We start from the raw sequence: 14,635 nt of genomic DNA on the forward strand, positions 1-14,635 counted from the left end.
CTAATGAGGTGCTTAACTCTCATTTGCGGACTGTGTTAGATTCTCCTTGTCAAATCTGTTTCAGTATTGGCATCACGCCTTCTTTTTGGGACAAGTCAATAATTATACCTATGCCTAAATCAGCAAATGCTGATCCCAGAGTCCCTCTAAAGTACAGGGGAATTAGCTGACTCAGTACAGTTTATAAATTATACTCTGGTATTTTAAATAAGAGACTCATTGATTATCTGGAGTTCAAGAAGATACTGGCAGATGAGCAGAATGACCTCAGGAAAAAATAGGGCTTGTATTGATCATATTTTTGTTATTCATCGATAGTAAGGGTTAGATTAGGAGGGTAAACATACATTTGTTTGTTTTGTTGATTTTTACAAAGAGAGAAGGAGAGAAACTACACCCTCCACAAGCCATTTGTGTTGGGGGGGGAGGGGGGGGTGACGACAACACACTCCACACTCCATTTTTGTGTGTGTGTGTTGGGGGGGTCGACACAGTTACACCCATGTGTGTTGCTGGGTGATGCCACACTTGTGTTGCACTAGACACTTTTCACCAACAGGTTGAATGTGTTCGCCTGCTTTCTACTATCATACCAGGGGCCCAAGTAGCCCCGCCTTTTCTAAGTGTCCAGCGAGCAGTGTTAGATGTTCGTGTGTGACACCTGGAATTTGGCCGACACCTGCCGAGAGGGGCATCGAATGAGCATGTGCAGGGCATTAGCTGTCTTTCAACCACTTCTGTGCGCACCTGGGTGTGGCGACAGGTGTACAAGGCATTTGAGGCGGCTCCGATTTTTCATGAATGGCATGCAATTCCTCCTTCATGCACTAGTCAGCGTTAATGAATCGTGTTATGTGTGAAGGGGCCCTTATATGCAGATGATATTCCTTTGGTGGCAGAAATTGAGGAGAATTTGCAAAAAATGTTGAATATTATGTGTTCATGGTGCAATAAATGAAGGATGGCCATCAACTAAGAAAAACAAATTATACGCTTCCAAAGGAAGTGGGAACAGCAGAGTAATGATGCCTTTGTTTTTGGTTCTATTTCTTTGAATTATACTTCCTATTATAAATACTTGGGTTTTATTTTTGTTGATTTTTTTTTTTTTTTTTTAGTTTTTCTGAAGGAAGGAGAGCATTATCAGACTCTGCAGGTAGAACACAGGGAGCTGTGTTGAGTCATGCCCACACCTTGACAAAATTGTATAATTTTATGGTGGAATCAGTTTTGTTGTATGCAGCAGGAGTATGGGGCTTTGAGGAGGCCAAGGAATGTAAGGCCATTCAGACTCGACTAATGTGCTTCCTTTGGTGCACAATTACACTACCAAGTTAGCTATTGAAGGGGATATGGGATGGGACAGCTGCTTAACAAAGCAGAGATGTGAAGTGGTTAGATTGTGGAACCACCTAACCCAACTGCCATAGGAAAGGCTCATTAGAAAGATTTTTAATTGGAGGAGAATGCACAACCATCCGTGGATAAGGGAAGTCCCTTTAATTTTTTTCTAGTACTGGGTTAAGTATATATTTTACAAATAATTTACAGTGTACTATAAATATTATTAAACAGAAATTGGCAATTAAATGTCAAGAGCAAGGGAGAAAAAACAAAAATTTGGAGAAAAATTTGGAGAAAACCCAAGTTAAGAAATTATGTTCAGTTTAAGGAGGAGTATGGCACCTAATTATATGTTGCATCAAAGATCCCTTTGTCCCCAATTGAGAGCTGATGTCTTGCCCCTGGCAGGTGAGGTGGGAAGGTATCAAGGGATACCAGAAGATCAGCATTTTTGTATTTTGTGGAATTTAGGAAATGTGACGGAGTTACATTTAGTTTTTCATTGTCCATTGTATACTATCTAAGAAATGTTTTATTTTTAAAAGTATAAGCCAGGAATCCTGATTTGTTTTGGTTGTCTGAATTTAATATTTACATTTATATAAAGTTGGCTGGTTGAAGAAGAGGTATTTGCTTTTGGAAAATTTTTGGAGAAAGTGTGGCAGCTGCAGTGGAGACAGCTGTACCTGCATGTATGAAATAGTTGTATTTATTTATTTACTTTTGTTTGGGAGTGTCTTATATGCCCATGGGGCTGGCCATTATTGTATTCAGGACACAAATCAAAATGATCTATCTATATCCAAAAGCTCTGGGGCTTTTTTTTTTATAATTTGTTTTTTCTGCTCTGCACATAGTTGTCTGATCTGAAGGGGCTTGTTGACAATAAGGATGTACTAATTAGTCATCACGTGCCGAAGGCAGAAAAAGGTGAAAAAGGAGACAGGGGTGAGCATGGACTGAGGGGTCCACCCGGTGTAGATGTAAGTACAGCAAAGTGTGGAAGCGTCTATTTGAGAACTCCAGCAAGATGACAAGTGTGGACTGTGCATTTGCATTGTATTCTAAATTTTAAATGATAAATTGCATGTTCTACTTTTCCATTACGGACCAGGGTGTTCGTGGTGTTCCAGGAGATAGGGGTCCAAAAGGAGAACAAGGAGAACGAGGACCTGTGGGTTCAACAGGGCCTCCAGGACGTGCCATTGGAGAACGAGGACCAGAGGGACCCCCAGGACCAGCTGGAGAGCCAGGCAAACCAGGAATACCGGGTGTTCCTGGCAGAGCTGGAGAATTAGGGGAGGCTGGAAGAACAGGAGACAAGGTAAAAAGAAGCAATCCATACAAATGCATGGGGTATGCAGTTGAGTATAATTAACTCCTGTCTGCTTTTTTTTTCTTTTTCAAAGGGGGGCAGAGGCGAGAAGGGTGATAAAGGAGAATCTGTGAGTACTGTGTTTGAGTTTGTTCATCCACACCACAGTAGTGTGATTAAATTTGTGTTTACATAACTATCTTCTGTTTACTAGGGAAAGACTGGGACAGTGGGGCCAGTTGGCCCACCAGGTGAAAAGGTGAATGCCACATCAATTCTCACTGTTGATTTGGTGAGATGAGAAGTTCGACATAAATATGTCATATAGACTAGAGTTTAGAAATATTTCTCTGTGTATGTAGGGAACATCTGCTGAGTCAGTGCTGACTGGTGTGCCTGGAGTCAGAGGTCCTCCAGGTCTTGCAGGACCAAAGGGAGAGCCTGGTGCGATAGGACCTCAGGGACCAAAAGGAGACCAGGTAACAATTGTAAATTATACAAAATGCCACGTCAGTGTCACATGTCAGGTTAGTCAAATTTGTTCTAATGTATTTTGTAGGGTTTTGTGGGACCTCGTGGTGATAAAGGAGACAGAGGGGAACCTGGAGAAAAAGGGCGTGATGGATCACAAGTGAGCTGTTTTTGAAGTTTAGTTTAGTTTTTGTTTTTTAATGCCCTGCAAGATATCATCTGGCTGTTTTTCAGATCTATATCCTAACTTAAATGTTGAAAGCAGAACTGGTAACATTTTATTTGCCAAATTCCAAACATGGTAGCATGAGAGGATAAGCAACAAAGATGGTTGTTTTTATTTCTGAATCCAATATAAGAACAACAAAAAATAAATAAATTTTAAAAAATGTTCCTCAAAGGAAGATTGGAAGGAATTTGCATATATCTCTCTATACAGTGCACAATATCTTTAAATAAATCAAGGAATCTAGACAAATTTCAGTGCATAAAGGACAAGGACACAAGCCTAAGCTGAACACCCTCAGGCGGCACTTCATTAAGAAGAGTCATTCATCAATACCTGTTATAAAAACATGGGCAAGGGACTTCTTTGGGAAACCTTTGTCAAATACTGCAATACAGAGTTACACTCACAAATGGCAGTTAAAGTTTTACTGTGCAAAAAAGAAGCCTTATGTTAACCTTGTCCAGATGCAGCGTTGACTTCTCTGGGCTTGTGGGCATCTGGGTTGATGTCACACAGTGGAAATGTGTATTGTAGTCAGATGAATCAGTATTCCATATCTTGAATGAAAGAAATAGACACTGTGTGCTTTGGACCAAAAACAAAAAGGACCATTTAGGCTGTTATCAGCAACAAGTCTAAAAGCAAAGGTCTGTCGTGGTATGGGGTTCTGTCAGCACCCTTGCCAAGGGTAATTTTGCACTTCAGCGATGATCACATTAACAGAGAAAAGTGCATTGAGATTTTTAGAGGAACATATGCTGTCGCCAAGCTGACATCATTTCCAGGGACGTCAATGCATTTTTCAACAAGACAATGCAAAACCACATTCTGTACACATTACCAAAGGCTTAGCTGTGGAAGAAGAGGGTGTGGGAATTGAAAATGTTTAAAGAATTTTACAACCCCAATTCCAATGAAGCTGGGACGTTGTGTAAAATGTAAATAAAAACAGTGAACAGGTTAATTGGAAATAGGTGCATGTCATGATTGGGTATTAAAGGAGCATCCCCAAAAGGCTCAGCCGTTCACAAGCAAAGATGAGGTGATGTTCACCACTTTGTAAACAACTGCATGAAAAAATAGTCCAACAGTTTAAGAACAATGTTTCTCAATGTTCAACTGCAAGGAATTTAGGGATTCTATCATCTACAGTCCATAATGTAATCAGAAGATTCAGAGAATCTGTAGAGCTTTCTACACGTAAGCGGCAAGGCCAAAAACCAACACTGAATGCCCATGATCTTCAATCCCTCAGGCGGCACTGCATTAAAAACTGACATCATTGTGTAAAGGATCTTACCACGTGGGCTCAGGAACACTTCAGAAAACCATTGTCAGTCAACACAGTTTGTTGCTACATCTACAAGAGCAAGTTAAAATTCTACCATGCAAAACGAAAGCCATACATCAACAACATCCAGAAAAGCCGCCGCCTTCTCTGGGCCTGAGCTCATTTGAACTGGACAGATTCAAAGTGGAAAAGTGTGCTGTGGTCTGATGAGTCCACGTTTCAGATTATTTTTGGAAATCATGGACTTCGTGTCCTCCAGACAAAAGAGGAAAAAGACCATCCAGATTGTTCAAAAGCCAGCATCTGTGGTGGTATGGGGATGTGTTAGTGACCATGGCATGGGCAACTTACACATCTGTGATGGCACCATCAATGTTGAAAGGTACATCCAGGTTTTGGAGCAACACATGCTGCCACCCAAGCAATGTCTTTTTCAGGGACGTCCCTGCTTATTTCAGCAAGACAATGCCAAGCCACATTCTGCACATGTTACAACAACGTGGCTTCGTAGTAAAAGAGTGCAGGTACTAGACTGGCCTGCCTGCAGTCCAGACCTGTCGCCCATTGAAAATGTGTGGCACATTATGAAGTGCAAAATACAACAACGGAGACCCCGGACTGTTGAACAACTGAAGTCGTACATTAAGCAGGAATGGAAAAGAATTCCACCCACAAAGCTTCAACAATTAGTGTCCTCAGTTCCCAAACGCTTATTGGGCCTCATGTATCAATGTGGCGCACTTGTGGTGTAAATTTACGATGTAAATTTGAAGTACACCAAAGTTGTCGTGACATGTATCAAGCAGTGCGCACCTGCCCATTTCCAGTGTACGCCTGACGTGACCTTGATAAATGCGGCGGGTGAAAACAATCGTAATTATAATAAACACGGCCATAAATATTCAGACTCCGCTTCAGACACACCCTCATTTCATGACATGGAAGCCAGGAAGACGGCAAAGAAAAAGAACGCCACCAATCACGACGCGTGCCAATAGAGTGTCAAAAGCGGCCGTCGTATTAATTGTTTTGTAGTATAATCAAAAAAAGTGTTACAGTGGTCCCTCGTTTATCGCGGGATGTTAAGTAGTCAGCGTTATTTTTACAATTACTATAGACGTTTTAAAGCTGTAAACACTCTCAACGTTCAAAACTTAGTAGAAAAATAAGACCAACCTGTTTTCAGGCCCAAACATTTGTTTGAGAAATAAAAATAGAACGTTTTCCTATAAATAATTATGATGGCTTTTAGAACTAATAAATTTAATTCTAACGATCAACGTACGTGGATGGACACATAAGAAATTATTAATAGTGACTGACCAGTATTTCACAGTTCCTCTGATCGCGCCTCTTCATCCTGACGCCGCGCCTTTTTCCACTGAGTCAAACCTCGCTGCAGGTGTCTTTGTCTGAGTGAAGGACACAGTTGTGGGTAGTTGTTGGCGCTCCTTTTTCTTCTGGGTGAGAAGATTCTTGTAAACAGACACGCAGAACACAATGCACTGTAAAAAAAAAAGCATGCAAAATTGGACTAAAAAAAATCTGCGAAACTGCGAGGCCGCAAAAGGTGAACCGCGTTATAGCGAGGGACCACTGTATTCTCTTTTCACGTCAATAATTCTTGACATGTGGATATTTGCCAGCTCATTTAATAAGACATGCCTAATTTTTCAGATTTCTTTATTTTTAAAATTTATTTCTTTATTTATTTTATTGTAACAAACGAATGGAGAAGACAAAACCTGATTATCAATTTCATTGTCTAAAACGATCACACCACATAAAGTTAAGCTCAGCGCTGCTCTGGCTCCAGGCTGTGGAGAAAAAGGCGAGCAGCACTTTCTTTGCGGTCAGCGCTGTGGCCACGGATCGTGCTCGAGACCAACAATTTGTATTAATTATTATGTAGTATAATCAGGAAAGTGTTATTTATGTAACATATGCATTGATTTGTATGATGGCACTGTTTATCATGTTGATCATTTACATTTTTATGTGGATTCCAGTGCTGGTTCATTTTGGTGTATAATTTACACCACCTCTCAACCTGGTGTATATTTTCAGCGCAGCGTACGCCAACGACCACATTGATAAATGCCAAGTAGCGCAGCCATTTTGGCGTACACCCCATATACGCTCAAATATCGGCGTGCACAACGTTGATACATGAGGCCCATTGAGTGTTGTTAGAAGGAAAAGTGATGTAACACAGTGGTAAACATACCACTGTCCCAGCTTTTTTGAAACGTGTTGAAGGCATCCATTTCAAAATGAGCAAATATTTGTACAAAAACAATAAAGTTTATCAGTTTGAACATTAAATATCTTGTCTTTGTGGTGTATTCAACTGAATATAGGTTGAAGAGGATTTGCAAATCACTGTATTCTGTTTTTAATTTATATTTTACACAACATGCCAACTTCATTGGAATTTGGTTTGTAAATGGAAAAGAAATTCAACAATGACCCCTTACTGTTGCATACCTTAAGACAGAATCAGTGTTGTTTTGTTTTTCATTGTCAATATTGTCCCAATTTTTTTCTGATTTGAGGTTGTATTTATCTCGCTTCCCATTTTACTCAGTCTCAAGATATGTTCCTATTTTATAACATTTAATTTGAAATATTTGTTATGTGATTTCAGGGAACATCAGGAGAAACAGGGAAACCTGGTGTGGATGGGAAACCGGTGAGTACAGTGTTGACATGAGTGGGCTAAGATCTGAAGGACAAGGTAACTATGATGATATTGTTTTTTGACATTTAAATTTTTATCAAAGAAGATCAGTTATAAAGGTATACAGGTATAGCAACCCAGTCTCACGGTAAGTCGTGATTCAGCAGCACGAAATATACATTAATCTATTGGTTTGTAATATTGTGACAAAAAGCACCTCATTTTCATCACGACAACACAAATTCATTCTAATTCATTCCATGATGGCTGCACAAAATTAAAAGTGAAGCAGGGGTTGGGTGGTTATGGTTAGGGTGGGGGAAAGGAGTAGGATTAGGTCATGGTTAAGGTTGGGGTAGGGGGTAGGAGTAGGGTTAGTAATAGTGAGTTAAAAAAAAAACGCTGTCTCGAAAACCTGTGAGACTGGGCTGGGTATAGCTATACAAGTAGTTATAAATAATTTTGCTTTAGAGACTGTTGATGTGCTATGTGCTTCATTTTCATCATACTTGAAAGTGTTTTAATCTCATACAAGTTGTCACATATTGAATTTTGTTGAATCGTTTACAGGTTGGATTTTATCAATTTTTTTGCTGTGCCATTAGAGCATTAATATGTAAGACATGGAAATTGTCCTAGGTGACTTCTTCAAACATGTTAAACCAGCAAGAGTCCTGTTTCAACAACAGCCATACTTATGTTTAATGTATCCACTACAACACTATTCACAATTATGATTTCTGATTTGGTGGGGGGGAAAGTAGCCCCGAGTCTGGCGTGCTTGAGGTTTCTTCCTATCATTAAAAATAGAGTTGTTGCTTACCAGTGCCACCAGTATGCTTCTTCATAGGCTGGATAAGGGCTAGGTCTTACTCATGTATCATGCTTTGAGATGCACTACTAGAATTCCTTTCTCCTTTATTCAAATAAAGGTCTCATCATTGTATGCTGTCAAAATTAGCCTTTTCTGGAAACAATTTAGGACTTTGGACATAAAACACTTTCTATGGTGACATCATATATTATGTGGGGGTGCTTTTCTGATCCTTGAATGGTAAACCTAGTCAGCATCAACATCATGTAGTCAAAGAAACACTATAGACCTTTGATTATAGTTTGAAGGGCCAAAGACACTGTACAGTAAAAATGAAGTACAAAGAAAACAGGCACAGCTACTTAAGATAGTCAAAAATACCATTGGGAAGAACATAGGACAAAATGTAGTTTTTAGTTGCCAAAATGATGCAATGGGCAGAATAACATTGGTCACCTTATAAGTTCATTTGTGAACCTTGCATATGCCCACATGTTCTTCCTCCATCACTGTCATCTGTAAGAGCTCTCAGAGAGAACTCACTATAGTTGTCATAGAATTCTCTGAAATAATACATGTCCAGCAATAAAATTCACACTGTAATTTTGCAGTATTTGGTCAATTTTGTGGAAATTCATAGGAGACAAGACCTTTAATATTCAGTTGAAGTCCCATATGTGTGAGCAGGAATAAATGTCAGAAGAGGAGGGGAGATGTGCTCTTTCTTATATCTTTTGTTTTCCTTCCTGGCATGCTGGAGCAGGGCCCAACAGGGCTGGGTGGTCCACAAGGCCAACCAGTGAGTAGTAAACCAGCAAAGGGGTCTTCTCCTAGGTTTGGTCATCCATTGGGCTGGCTGCAAGCACGAAGCCAAGAGAGCTTTCTTTTCAACGCCTTGGGCCGAGGCTACATAGATCCTTAGACAGTAACCTTTTGCTGCTGTGCGGCTAACACTTCTACTGTCAAACTTTGTCTCTCCCCTCATTTGTTTTATGTCTAATTCCTTTTCTGTGTTGTTCATTTCCCCTGTTCCAATACTGTTCCCCACCACCTGTCCCCACAACTTCCTGTCTTCCACCTTTCTCTGTCTTTTATCCTCTTCAGGGCCTGCCTGGTTTCCCAGGAGTTCTAGGCAGACCGGTAGGTTCTTGGCTGTTGGCCGTCATGCTTAATCTCTGTAGGAGGGGGTGAGATTTGAACTTGAGATTCCTACTTGTGGGAGATTGAGGACAACCGAAGTTGATGAGATGCCAGTAGCTTTAGCACACTCAACAAGTAGCTAGGTCAAACAAAGAGCTCATATTTGACAGGATAGTGGTGAATGAGCTGATGTACCTGCCTCCTGTGTTTCAGCACTTTAACCTAAATGATGCTCTCCCACCAGAAACATGTGCTATATGACACTGATGCAATAAAGCATTTTCACAATCCTCAGGTTTCTTTGATTTGTTGGAAATCTGTGTTCCTCATGAGCACATAAAAACTTGTTTTACTTTGAATGGGCCAATCACAGCTCATAATACAAATGAACATAATAGGAATGGAGTCAGTGGGCGGGGCTTTGCTCCAGGTTCACTGACACATTAATTTTGCAATCATTTTTTCAATGAGGTAGAAGGAGAATATGTACATTCAAAGCTTCATCATCAGCATGTAAAACAGTTTTTGTCGGGGACAAAATCCATACAACACAAACACAATTTTTAGAATATACAATACTAGCGTGTTGCTCATGGGGATCCATGGGCTCTAGTTTGCGTAGTGTTTATGAAATAGGTAGCTGATATTTTTCAAGGGTGGTAATAAATTACACAAACTTTCTATAATGAGTTGGAATGGCATGTGATTCCAGAATGTTTTTAGAACCTTAGACCTCAACAGTATTTTGAAGAAGAACTCAACTCTTTTATTTCTTTTTAATTCTGAGATTTTTCAATGTTAATTTACTGTCTTAATGTATTTTAGGTTTGTTTAGGTTCTTGTCTCTTTAATTTGTTCACATGTGTAATACTCTTCTGAAAGAGTATTTTTTGACAGAGCATGAGTGTCAAATACCACTGATAAAATTTGAAGGTGAACTTGTGTAAAATAACATCCCAGATTAGTGAAAGATGAAAGGAAATCAGCTGACATCTTGAAGTGACGCTCTCATTGGATCAAATGTTCAGCGATGGGGGAAACTCCAAATTGGGCGTCCTCAAAAAAGAAGACCAGTGAATAAATAAATAAGTTGAGTTTGTGCATGCTGCTGTTGCTACTTATCCTTCTTGCAGTGCTGATGGTTCAGCTCTAACCATGTATTTGTTTAACACTGCTCATCATTTGTGTCTATTGCCTGCCTGCTGTGTGTGTATGAAATTATTTTGTGCTAAAATGTTTACTGCTGCTTCATGATGTATTTCCCATAACATATTCATGAATAAATACGTTCTTGAAAATGCGGCTTGTATGCTGTGCATTTAGAGTCTTTACCATGTCTTTTTTGGTGACAAGATTATAGTATGTGATGACATAAATTTTACTTGCAGGGAAACCCAGGAGAACCTGGTATAAGGGGGCCAGCTGTAAGTAACACACACACACACACACACACACACACACACACACACACACACACACACACACACACACACACACACACACACACACACACACACACACACACACACACACACACACACACACACACACACACACACACACACACACATTAATGGCTTCTGTAAAACAGCAACAGTTTATATGCTGATAATGTGTCTTAATCAGGGCCCCACGGGTCCCGCTGGAGCTCCAGGTCCACCAGGTGTGAAGGTAAGTTTCCACAAGTTTAAACTTCTGTTTTGCTGCAATCAAGTGATGCAATCAGTGGCCTTTGTTGTGTCATAGATACACTGTAACATGCTTTTTTTTTTTTTTTGGTCACAGAAGCACATCAGCATTTTAGACACAAAAGCACTGGGAGATCTGGATAATTATGCAGCTGGTGTGTTGAGCATTAATTATTCTGGCAGCCAATAACATTAGTTGCATCATAGCTTTTAGACAGCTGTGCCAATTACAAAGACATATGAGGAAAATTTTCACCAACTGGAGAGATTGTGTTCCAGGAAATAAGTAGCCTGTCACACTCGGAAAAAGACCACAAAGAATGCACTGCGTGTGGTCTAAATGGAAAAATGGGCCATTTTCAAGTCCATACATCATCCTGATTATGTCCCTGCCATATTCTCAGAGTGTCTATCACATTCCCACTAATTTCATACCGTCCGCATGATCACAGGCATATCACGGTCAATTCACTACGTCTGTCCTGTCCTTATCAATACTGTGCCAGGTGCTGCGCTTTTTCATTTGTTCTGCAAGTGATCTTGTGTCCACATGTACAAAAACAGCTCTCCTGCCAACGTACCCAAAACACACACTCAAATATGCCCCTTGTGTGTGTACAGGCGGGTGCACACAATACGAACAATACAACCATACGAACTGAGGTTTGTATGGTTGTGGGTGAATGGATTGTTTTGTTTTGTTTGTTTCTTTTGGCTGCATTTAAACGCACACTCAAATATGCTCTATACATGCATGTGGGCAGGCACTGCTCCCTGCACATGAGTATGCGTTGAAGCAAACTTTAAAGTGGGGGAGACTTTTTATGTATTTATTTATTTATCTTGGCTGCATTCAGCACCATGGACAGCGATCTGCATATTTCATTCACACAGCAGCCCACAGACAGCTGCTGTGTGAGTCTTTGCTGCAGCTGTAAGTGTCAGTGAAGTCCCGACTAGGGTTAATTAAGTCATTAATACATCAACGCAGTCTTGAATACTTGCTTATTTAATACTTTTACTGGGTCCTGCTTCATCCACATCCTCGTTACACATGTTGGAACATGTTCAAAGCTCCACATACATAGCGCCCTTTGCTGTATCTACTGGGTGCTTAATATGTTGTGCAGGTTCTGGTTAAGTCTTCACATCTTTTGCAGAGATTGTGGAAATGTGGCTGAGTGTGATGAGTGAATAAGGCTTCTTTCACAGTTACTGATATCATGGTATAACAACGCAGGTTGATGGTTTGTACTTGCTTTGTGTGTGTGTGCGTGTGTGTGTGCGTGCATATTTTTCTTTTTCTCACGTAGCTCAATAGATTTGTTCAATATGAAACAACAGAAAGCATTAAAAGTTGACCTTTTTATATGAATGCATCAACACTGTTTCTGACATTAGTTTGGTTGCATCAAGTCAAGTTTGGCAGCATGTGCTTGCGATGTACTTTATCACATCCACAACACCACAGAACAACCATGGGTCCTTGGTTGTAACATTTCACATTAAAAATATCTTTAAATAATAAAACATATAATGCATGTTTACAAGAAAAATTGAGAAAATGAAGAACAACTAAACTTATTAGAATTCCACAATGTAAGACATACACACATTAGTGCATGCACAGGCCCTGTGCTGGTGGGAGCCATTCATTCATGTGATTCACTATATTTCAACATCAAAGGGTGCAAATCAAATGGAATATTTCAAGATTTATTTAATAACAGTTGGTGATGTAATGAGGCCCTATTTAGCAGAGCATGGGATGTCTTCACTTTGATATTGCAAAGCAATGTTTCAGCACCCAGGTGTCACAATGTTTGAAAACATTTGGGAACCACATTTAGAGTTAGCCATTACTACTTTGCAGAAGAGATGAAAACTTTGGTATCATACCGGCAATGTCTATCCCTTGTTTAATTCCGGTGTCGCAGACCGAACGGTCCCCCCCCCCCCCCCCCCAAAAAAAAAAAAAACTGGTTCGCCCTGCCTTCACTGCGCATGGGTCATTTGGGTCCACAGCAGCTTGTCTGAGACCGAGTCTCTACACCCAAAGCGATCAAAGGCAATAATGTGATTCTTAAATCATTCTAAAGTCAGTTTTAAGCAGAAACAGGCCAATAATTGGTGAGTCACTACTGACGCTTTGAAATGACGGAGGCGCAGTGAATGCAGCAGCAGCAGCAGCTCGTGTAGCTCGTGATCGCTTCCTCCGTCTTTTATTATGAAATAATGCTGAATTTATGTGGAAATGATTGTTGTACAAAAGCTTCACATATCTGTCTTTGAGATAGTTGATGATTGGAGTGCAGTTTTAAGCAGAAAGGAGGTGATAATCCGTGAACCGCGGCTAATGATGCACAGAAATGACACATGCGCAGTGAAGGCAGGGTGGACTGACTTTTAGGGGGGGACCATTCAGTTGGCAACACCAGTTTTATTTTCCCATTAGATTGTATATTTTGCCATGTTATTTTGCCATGTATTTTGGCATTATGTTTCTCCCCATAGTTCCTAGGATAACTTCTTATCACTTACACTGACATGAAGCCTGCATAACAAACACATGACACAAGTGTTCAGCAGGTCAGATCTGGGATCCTGTATGTCACTGCATTCACAATCTGTCCAGTGTTTGCTAACCATCCAGCAGGTGGCAGTAAGTAAGGAAAATTTATTTATATTGCCCCTTTCAAGATACAATCAGAAAGTGTTTCACAGTAAAAAAAATAATAATAAAAAAATAAAAACACTAAGATTAAAAACAGCAACAACGCAACACTAGGTGAAAACAATCCTGTATAAATGAGTCTTGAGCTCCTTCAAAGCTCCAATAGAGTCCACGTAGTGCAGATGCAATGGCAGTGCATTCTGTAGCTTGCGAGCCACCATCCCAAATGCCCAACCTAGACCTCAGCACAGCCAACAAGTTCTGGTCTGAGGACCTCAGAGAACTGCTTGGAGCATAAGGGTGTAGGAGTTCACTGATTTAGGGTGGCATCTGACCGCCCAGACCTGTAAAAGTTCTCATCAATACTTTAAACTGCAGCCTATGGGATATTACATTGACAAAATAGATTTTTGGATTGATCCGTTGCATCAGAGTTCACCATGGACTAATCAATTCAGTGACATTATGTGTTTGTTTAATTTTGTGAGTTACAAGATAAGAGCATTTATTATTTTTGAATTATTGGCTACACAAGCTGGAGACTGCAGGTCACTCATTTGCTCACCCATTCTCTCATCTATGTTTGTGCTGTGTAAGAGCTACCCTATTTCCAGTACAGGGAATAGTTTAGCTGTTTAGATTGTGCAGATGTATGTTATTATTATCTTTATATTTTGTGGTTGCCATAACTAATGCTGGACCGTGATTGTTTGCCTGTAATGCATGCAACTCTGCAAATATTTTAAAGACCTCTTTTTAAATTCATTTTTTTAATATAAGCAACAGCTATAAATTACAATCACAAGTAAGAAACAATCAAATATTGATGGATCAGAAGAGACCCCAGATGTTCTTGCCACATTCATATTAAACTTTCAGCTTTTTTTTTTATCTTTTTTTTCTACATACGTCCTGTCATTTTGGACACAGTATGTAGGACACTGTGTCATCATGCTTTCATCTTTGTTTATATGGAGACACATTCTTAT

General features: G+C 40.0%; 1 protein-coding gene across 1 annotated transcript in view; it reads left to right on the top strand.

Moving 5' to 3' along the window:
* col7a1 (collagen, type VII, alpha 1) overlaps positions 1–14,635 on the top strand; it is a 224,309-nt gene that overhangs the window by 125,297 nt on the left and 84,377 nt on the right. Inside the window, 10 exon segments of the mRNA XM_034166636.1 lie at positions 2,202–2,327; positions 2,459–2,668; positions 2,754–2,789; positions 2,874–2,918; positions 3,022–3,138; positions 3,219–3,290; positions 7,298–7,342; positions 9,249–9,284; positions 10,673–10,708; positions 10,911–10,955. Of these exon segments, the coding sequence (XP_034022527.1) occupies positions 2,202–2,327; positions 2,459–2,668; positions 2,754–2,789; positions 2,874–2,918; positions 3,022–3,138; positions 3,219–3,290; positions 7,298–7,342; positions 9,249–9,284; positions 10,673–10,708; positions 10,911–10,955 (768 nt within the window).

Source organism: Thalassophryne amazonica, chromosome 3 (assembly GCF_902500255.1).
Source record: "Thalassophryne amazonica chromosome 3, fThaAma1.1, whole genome shotgun sequence".
In the NCBI taxonomy this organism is placed as follows: Eukaryota; Metazoa; Chordata; class Actinopteri; order Batrachoidiformes; family Batrachoididae; genus Thalassophryne; species Thalassophryne amazonica.